This window comes from Monopterus albus, unplaced genomic scaffold, assembly GCF_001952655.1.
Source record: "Monopterus albus unplaced genomic scaffold, M_albus_1.0 scaffold236.1, whole genome shotgun sequence".
Lineage (NCBI taxonomy): Eukaryota > Metazoa > Chordata > Actinopteri > Synbranchiformes > Synbranchidae > Monopterus > Monopterus albus.
The window spans coordinates 308468-317975 of record NW_018128116.1 but is presented as its reverse complement, the minus strand read 5'-3'; the positions used below and the strand labels follow the sequence as shown (position 1 = coordinate 317975).

Sequence of the window (9508 nt, the reverse complement as noted above, 5' to 3'; positions counted from 1 at the left end):
TTAAGGGCCTAAAATGGAAATGTAATGTAAATTACACTGAAGTCGATGCTGTGCCTGAGCTGAAGTGTGCAGCAGTAAAAGCAGCCTCTGTGCCTTCCCAAGGGTGTTTAATCTATGACTGATGGATGGAAGACCAGGACGACTGTTATCATCATCATCATTGTAAAACATTCGTCATTCCCATCATCAACGTAATAGTTATCTCCCTCTGTAACCAACCAGTCATTATCATAACCATAATCACTCACATGCACATCTGCATGGCAACACACAGACATGCTGAAAAAAAAAAGCACTCAGACTCATCAGCATTAGCTAAAACAGAGCATCCATCTGCCTTTGAATGCAGCACTGGTACACACACACACATACACGGCTACATGCACACACTCAAAGTTCACATAAATACATATGGATGTATTATCTCATCTGCATAGCCCATCACGATGCCTCTGGCTAATCAGAGTGACTTCCACTGAGCAGGTCTGGATGTACCTCTTACTGCCTCAGCAGCCACAAGTCTCCCAAGCAAACCCAGCTATACCCAACTGCTAATACAAAAATTAGAGGTGCTGACACATTTCCCACATTGCACTTCTCTGGAAGGCTGCAGTCCATTGCAGGCAGTAGTGCACACATTATAAAGAGAATCAGCAAGGACGTCTCAATTATTCATTGAGTGGATGATTTTACAGATATGTGGTTTCATCTGGTGCATATTAAAGGCTTTGGGAAGTTTGGGAGGCACAGGGAAGCCAAGGATGGTTTATGTAACTGCTCTTAATTGGGACCTTCTATCACTCTTATTCTCTGAGGCTACACAAACAGCAACGCTTAAAGGTACTGTACTATGCATGAAGACAGGCATATGCAGAAAAGATAATACTAAGGTACTTTAAAAAAAAAATGTGGCAAATAAGCGTGCCACAATGCATCTGAGATTCGTTTCAAAGGGATCTCTTAAACAATATAAGAAGTCTCTCTTCATTATGTATGTGGAGAATTTTAACTTTCTATTATCTTGATTGCTTACTTACTTGCCAATCCCATTCATGAACATATTATTTGAAAGAAAAGTATATAACCAAATAACTAAAGACAACTGAGTGCTAATAGCATGTGTTTTTTTTTAATTTGTAGATATTTTTATTAATATTTTATTCATTGTAGTGCAGTCAGTTCAAGGTTATTTTAGTCTTGTTTGTCGATATTATTGTTGCAGAAATCTGTTCAGCTCAATGTCATGCCTACAAATTTATGATTTAAAAAGAACACTGCAATATGGCAATACAGTACATGACTTATATCTGTGTTTGCCTTTGTCTCATGTAGGAAGTGGCACCGTTGTCAAACCCTACTGTAGAGGTGGGAGGGTCCCACGTGCTTTGTCTTGGAACTCATCAATAAGAGCAACACCACCCCCCAGTATTTCTAAGAATGGAAGAGGACTGGGAGAAGGTTGGCAAAAGAGAGGGCAAAGGAAACAGTGGGGGTGAAAGAGGAAAAAAATGACTGAGTGATAAAGAAAAACAACAAGCTGTGTACAGTAAAGTAGGAGGGGGAGATATGGATGGAGCACTTAAACCCAAGAAGGCGACAGCAAACACAGGGAGTTGGTTGGGTCTGAAAATGAACCTTTTCCACTACATGCTACGCTAACATCAGACAGTATAAGCATGTTAGCAGTGTATATGTACTGTATTGTGTGTTTAGAGGGGTTGAACTGTGACTAATTTGAAAGCTTTTCCCTCTTTTGGTGTAAACTGAGCTGTGAAGATGTTTCTCAGTGTCTTTTGGTTAGCGGTGCCCTAATTTCTGCAGAGGGAACTGCATTTATCAAGCGACTTGTGAAATGACTCTCCAAAACTCCAGTCAGTGTACAGTTACTGCTAAATAACCACTCTCTACTTTGTTTGCAAACAAAACTTTATCATAGCTCTGTGATGTCAGTTGCTATATAAAGAAGGAATCCCTCCTACTGCTGCATCACCACAGGTATGACACACGGTAATCAACGACCTGAAAGTTCCTATCAGACAGCAGCACAGCAGTGAGTCTCAGCATGACTATCCCAGAGCATCTGGAAAGAATAATGTAAAATACCTTGAACCAAATAGCACGATTTAGAGTTAAAGCCTTTATGATGTGTTGTATATGAACATGAGCTGAACTTCAGTTAACTATGCCAAAACGTAAAGCTCACTGGCTTCACAATTGTCATGTTCTGTCTGAAAATGTGTGGCATTAACCCTGTTTTTAGACAACATCGCATCTCCCTCTTTCTTAGGATGGCCACGTTGGTGCAACAGTCATTAGGATTCACCCTCTGTAACAATGAATACCATAGCCCAGAAAGTGAAACCACTTCCTTTACATGTTTGATATCTTCCCCACATTCACTTCAGATCCTGAAAAACACACACGAGGCCAACAGCTCCTTTCTCTGGAAAAGGATTTTCTCATTAGCTTCTCACTTTTTCTGACTGTTCTTTTTTTAACCACAATACCAGCCTAAAATACACACACAATGAAAGCACAGGCACTCCTGCACACACCAATGCCTCCTTGTGTTCACTGACGGCATGCAAACGATGCTTCCTTCTCTCCTCTCATAATGGCCTCCATTGTTGGTATTGTGTGCACAAGAGAGAGAGAGAGACACTGATTTGCCATGGCTGGTATAATTCTGTCATTATTAGCTCAGAAGGGGAAAAGTGGCACAAGGAGGGATGAAGGCCCAGAGGCACAGCTCCCCACAAAAAGCAAAACCCAACTGACAGTTGAGGAAATCCATCAGTCTCTCGCTCTCAATCTCTGTTCGTCTCTCATCATCTATCCACAGGCCTTACTGAGCTTTAGGAGGAAGTCATCTCAGAAAGTGGCTCTGAAGAAATGCAAAAAGAGAAAATGGAGTGAATGCAGTCTTACCCCCCACCATAATGCCATGCAATCTGGCAGAGGGAGGGAGATGGAGCCCTGTAAAAGAAGGGGATGATGTGGGAGGGTAAGACTTGAAGCAGACATTCAGGAACACACACAGTGTGAGAGGCCGCAGTCAGATCAGCCTTTCGTTCTCTCTGGTTGAGTTTAAAACAGCACAGAGTTGTCTGTGTGCCTATTTTCACCCGCAAGGTTGCTGCAACCTGACTTAAGCTCCAGCTTTTAAAATCCCATTCACCCTCCCAAAACCCTCTCTAGCGTCGGCTATGGCTCATTGCGCTCATCATTGGTTCAATTTTACCAGCATACTGTGTGTGTGTGTGTGTGTGTGTGTGTGTGTGTGTGTGTGTGTGCGCGCGCATGTGAGAAAGTTTGAGAATGAGAAAAACACTAAGAAAAAAAAAATCTATGCATCTGCTTGGGGGTATTTTAAAGAAACCTATACTTTCTCTTCCTGATATGCTCCGGTCTTTAAGAGTGCTGGCTCGGTGTTCAATCACCATAACAACCTCACCTTAACAACAATGACTCCAGTAACCTTGGCCATCCATTAGCTTGTCTAAGAACAAAAGCTGTTTCCACTGGGAGCCATTAGACCAATATTGCTCAGGGAAAAGAAGAATCCAATACACCAGATGGGCTGCTCTTTATACCAGCTCTGGGAGTGGACAGCAGTCTCACAGAGATCGTTACTGAGGGAGAAATTAGGCTAAATCAGTGCAATACACGGAAAACGCTCCGGTTCGATGCTGGAGTCAGTCCACAAATGTGGAACTGCAGGTGGACACTGATTATTGCCCAAAGCTTGGCAGAGATCTGCAACATATGTGCACATACTTTTAACCAAACTATCATCATATTTAATTCATTTGAAAAGTGTGGGATTTCCCTGGCACTGACTTCATTATTTGTTGATAGGAATTTGTACCTTCAAGTGATTATCCCCAGTCTGTGCCTTTCATGCACTGCCATTACATTTGAGTCACAGAGCTAAGCATTTGAATTTCTGAAAAATAAATACCCATAGTTATTTTAAAACTCAGTAGGCTGTTTAACAAAAACATTTCTAGAATCCTGGAATTTTCCTCTAACCAGCTGGGTGAAAAAAGTATTCCATATGTTAAATGGGAAAGAATATATTTTCAGCCCATTTCTGAAGGTGTGATGGTATTTCCTAATCCAGGTAGTTGTAAATGGCATACATCCTCACTCTTTTTGTTAAAATAAAGCAAAAGTATTTATGTGCTACTTACAAAATATAAGATATTGGAACAAAACATTAATATATAACTGATAACATTTTATTTTGGTTCTATTTGTACAACGCAAACAAGAAGATGTGTCATTTCATGCCACCTTTACTGTTTGGACTTAAAAAAAAAGCAAAACCCTTATTTATCATTAATACAATAAAATATTTTTTCTTCCATATGGTCAGAAGAGTCTAACTGGGGCTAGCTGGTGACACACAGTATGTGCAACATCAGTCTGCTATGAATTCTCCTAAACTGTGCTTTTATTGCAGCACAAATATGATACACCCACTTGTAGGTCAAGCTACATAAATAAAACACAAATAACCTCTCAAATTATTGCAAACATGGCACTTCCCACACTGTGCCCCAAGTCATTTTTATCACATGGTAAGAAATGCCCAAATATATTTATGACTGTCTTCTCTTCAATCCAGAACACTGATCAATGCATCCACGCAAGCAGGCTCAAAATGACACGAACAAGAAGTACTGCATCTCCTCTGCCATCATCATGCTTCCGCCCAAATGAGAGAATGGGGATATCTTCACACAAAGAGGTGTTGATCAGCTCTCATCTCAGCCCTGGAATTTAAATCTATTATGCATAAGTTGAGGCGGGCTGAGCTCAGGAGCCAGCCATTCCCGGCTATCAGAGCTGAGGATGTGTCACCTGTCTCTTCCTGTCCCATCTGGTTTCCCCTGACGAATATTACAGCTGTACCTTCTGGCTACAGAGCAGATAACAGCACAGCGTGTGTGTGCGCCTGGTATTTCTCACACTGTGGGGGCCAAAACCTGTTTACCCACTCATACTGTGGGGACATGGCCTTCCACACGGGGATCACAGACTGGTCCCTACTATGTAAATCACAGAATTTTAGGATAGTTTAGGTTTGGGTGAAGTTAGGTTAAGGTTAAGGTAAGGCCTAGGGTTAGGCTAGTATTAGAGGTTACCTTTAAAATTACAGTGTAGATTATGTCTCCAGGACATAAATGTACAAAATGTAATGTCCACTCCAGTGATGGAAACGTGATTGTGTCTAACCTGTATTTATATCAGTTTCTGTAGATAGCTGTGATCAGGTACGCGTCTGTCTGGGTGTATTGTCTTGTATGTGTGTATTCCACCCAGTGAACGTTAGATTTATGCCGGTGCCACTATGTGCATGTGTGTTTATCCACGTGTGTAAGTGTGACAGTTTGTCTCTGCGAGTGTCTTGATCTGTCTCAAGAAGCTCAACCAGTGAACTGAATGTCTGAGTGTGTGTGTGTTTTAGTCTGACAGGGGGGAACTGGGGGATGGCTGCGGTGAGAGAGCCGAGGTGCAACACCCTGTTACTGTGACAGACACAGTAAAGCAATCACTGAGGGAATGAGCTGCTGTTGTCTACTTTGCTCCATAACTTGACAGATACAAGAAGCAGCAGCAATTCGGTTTGTTAAGCCACTCTCTAGTCCAGTCCCCAACACACCTCACTTAGAAAAGTACCTGGGCACAGAGCTCAGCAAACACTATTTTTGCTGATTAGAGTTAGTGCTCTTATCACCGATGTAAATGCAGTTCTGATAAGACTTGATTCCAAACTTAGAAGTGGCAGAGACTATTTTGGGATTGATTTCAATCTAAGAAATGTCTGATGATGCATCAATGCCAAGGAACACACAGCTACTGTATGATAAGGGAGTGGCAATACATAAAATGGACTGTCACATTAAACCACTACTTCTGTCATGAAAAAGATCAGTGCAAAAGTAGTAGTAGTAGTAGTAGTAGTAGTTTGTTTTTATTTTCTTGGCACTCTAACCTGGCATAAAGTTCTCGACAACGCTATGTGTTAGGCTGTTTACGAAAGGTTATGACTATGACTAACTTCTGTTCCCTAAAGGACAGGAACTGTAGTCACACGACAGGCATGTACAGTAGGACAAATGAAACATTAGAATTAAAGATACAGTATGTAACTTTTTTGTGGTGCAGAAACATGCTCCAATATTTGTCTTAATACAGAGATGTGCTGTCGAAGCCTCCTGTGACCCAGACTCACTGAACAGCACTGGCAGCAGTGCAGAGATATTAGCTTCTAAAGGTTTTGAGCGGGACTGACCTCTGTGACCAATCAGAGCTTTCCATGAACTGCTTAGTGTACATGCTACAGTGAGAAGTGAATGAGTGAACAGGGAGTGCTTTCAGACACAACCTCTGAATGCAACAGCCCTAATGAACACTGATGATGAGGTATTAATGCAAACCTGTATAACTATATTAGAATGTATAATTATTTTTCAGAGCTTGCTCATTTGTTGTGTCACTGTGGCTTAATGAAGTTGTAACTCTGTTCCTTTGCTGTATTGTATATATTTCAATTAAAATACGATCAAAGAGATATTCTGCCACTACATTTTGTGCTCTGGGCAGGGTTCTCCACTATAAATATAACAGATCAAGTGTGGCCAAATGTAAAGGTGTTAAATCGGCGTCAATCAATATGAGAAATGAAATGCACTTTCTAATTTTGCCCGATAAACAGATGACACTGTTCAGACAGAGATATTAATGTGGTTGTACCTGATAGACGTGGTAAGCGTTGGCAGCTCTGCCCTGCAGGAACACAGAGGGGATCCACACATTGATGAGAGCACGATGAGCCCTGAGTGACACAAACCACAAACCATCCCTCACTGCTGTCATTGTTATCATCATCATTATCATTATCACTGGTACCAGCAACATCAACAATGTGTCAGCGCTACACCTAGACAGCTACCTGTATAGCAAATTATACCTCACTCTGATAAAACACCTCAAAATCTAATTTGGTCATGAATTGAGAGTGGAACAAATGAATAATTGTAAGATATCCAAACAGTGTCTGAGTCTGCTCGCAGCTAAATCTGAGAAAGAATAACTTAAATAGAATTGTGCTGGGAGCAGTTATTTTACATGGATGGGATGTAGCTCTTGCGAGATACAGTGAAGTATTCTTACGTCTCAAAATCTGACAGGCTGGGGTCATCTGATGTCTGGCTTAGATCACCTGGAACCTGGAAAACAAGAAACCGAGCACTGAAACAACACAAATTAGAATCTTTACAAACCCATACACAAATACAGCATGTACAACTAGGAGCAATACAGCTAGCTAAAAGTAAGAACTGAGCAGTTTTCATGGTAAGTTAAAAGTAATGGGTAAACAGTTCAAATAATTCATAGATAAACATGATAGAAAAATGGTTTAAAGACACAGTTTCCTGCACTCCACGTGGTAGCAGTACAAATGAAGACTTAAAAAACCAACAACTGACAGTTCAATTGTATGAAAAAATATAACACAGTAAAATCAATTGAAATTAACCCATTGTGAACATGACAGGTGGTGTCATTGAAGGGGTATGCTATTTGAGTTCATCTGACAGGCCCTCCCGGGTACAGTACATCAAATGAAACAGAATGGGAACCACTGTAATAAACAATATCATCAACAATTCACCCTCTGAAGTAAATCCACTTCATGTATATCTGTGTCTTGCGTAAGGCTGACGATCCCTGTGGTTGTCCTGAACTGACACTGTCTATGCAGCTGTATGTGTATTATATTGTGTATGTGAGTTCATCAAGCCTGTAATTTGTTTCCCTTTTTGCTTCCAGGTCCCTTGAGGAACCATATGACCAGTCCCAGATGTTGGCCTTCTGGATGAGTGTGTGTTCGTGTGTGAAAATGAGTGTGTGGCTTCCTTCCATTGTTCTCATCCACAGCCGGCCAGTCAGCTTCTTAGCTCTCCCAGAGAGACCATCTAAACCAGGGCTAAAACACAGCTACAGGGTGCCAGGCTTAGAGGAGACCCTCCAAGAGTCACGCATACAAAAACTAACAGAAGAGTAAAACAGAGAAAGACACGATGAGGTGTAGGGATGGAGAGAGGGTGGCTGGAGTTTGGTCATTTGCAGCAGCTCACGGAAGCTGGAATCATCCAGTAATCAGGAGCCAGAGATAAACACACACACACACGACGACACACAGACATAGTGCACAGTCCAGCAGAGCGCAGCTGAGGCTGAGGGATAAGAGGTCCTATCTCCAGCCTGGGGCTCCCATCACTGGTGCTGCATTAGCTCACACTGGACAGTGTGTGTCTAAGTGTGTGTATGTGTTTCCAAACTGTTTCACGCTCTCCTGGCCATGAACAGATGTTGGCTTTCTTTGTGCGTTTGTTGTTATTGTAGAAAAAGAGTTTGAAAGTACTGAGCAAAAGTTTATTTGATCTACCTTTAAACAAAGAAGGTAGTTGGCACGAGCAGTGACAGCCCTCATGGCTGAGCAGACATTAAAATAGCTTCAAAAATCAAACTTCATCAACAGACAAGCAGAGAGATGTGAACACTGGCTACACTGTTTGACTGACACATTATCTCGGGAAACTGCAGAGCAGAAGAAAAAATGAGAAGACGGGAATCTTCTAGATGACAGCTACGAGAAAAATGCAGTTAACCGGTGCTGGCAGCTATTGACTGTACAGAAAAATGAGCAGAGGACCAGTCCAAAAACAAACAGGCAACCTGAAGACAAAACTCAAACATATCACCAGGAGGTGCAGGAGGAGGGACAGAAAAAGGGGGAGGCAGGAAGAAATCAGCTGAGAGGGGAACTCAGTGACTGTGTGTGTGGCGGTGGGGGTCCAGTCACTCACCAGTCCTCTCAGGTCAATGAGTTCCTGTCTCATCTGGACAATGAGGTGGTCTTTGGCCATGAGTGAACGGTACAAGCGCTCATTAAACTCTATCAACTCACCGTGCATCTCGGCTACCTGCAGCACACATACACAGACAGACAAGCAGAAGAACGCTTCGATTAATCATGCTGTAGAACATTATTATATAACACACAATTACCTAAAAAATGGACAATAGAAAATCACTGAAACACCACATGTACACCATGAGAACATTCAAAAATACAATTCTCAGTGAAAATTTTACACAAAAGGCAGGAGAACTCCAGGTGACATGTAATGGATGTTGACAGTAGGACAGACTCTGGGAAACAGTTAAACCCCTGACAGAGATGAGAGGGATGCAGGGAGAAAGGGGTGAGAGACATAAAGAGAGAATGACGGGGTGAAACCAGTTCATATCCAGACAGCCAGACTCCTGCCAGCCTGCTAATCAGTTGTCCTCAGCTTTAACTGACCTTGAGGTAGTGTTATTCACATCTGTGTGCTCATGCAAATACAGCCAAGCTATCACATGTGTGTGTGTGTGTGTGTGTGTGTGTGTGTGTGTGTGTGTGTGTGTGTGTGTGTGTGCGCGCTCTCCA

The 9508-nt window shown here is 42.0% G+C and overlaps 1 protein-coding gene across 1 annotated transcript in view; it reads right to left on the bottom strand.

Annotated features, from left to right (window-relative positions):
- Positions 1-9508, bottom strand: part of snx29 (sorting nexin 29) — a 126685-nt gene that overhangs the window by 35596 nt on the left and 81581 nt on the right. The window contains exons 16-18 of the mRNA XM_020620398.1: positions 8883-8999; positions 7183-7238; positions 6763-6844 (exon numbers count right to left, since the gene is read on the bottom strand). Of these exons, the coding sequence (XP_020476054.1) occupies positions 6763-6844; positions 7183-7238; positions 8883-8999 (255 nt within the window). The remainder of the gene's footprint in view (positions 1-6762; positions 6845-7182; positions 7239-8882; positions 9000-9508) is intronic.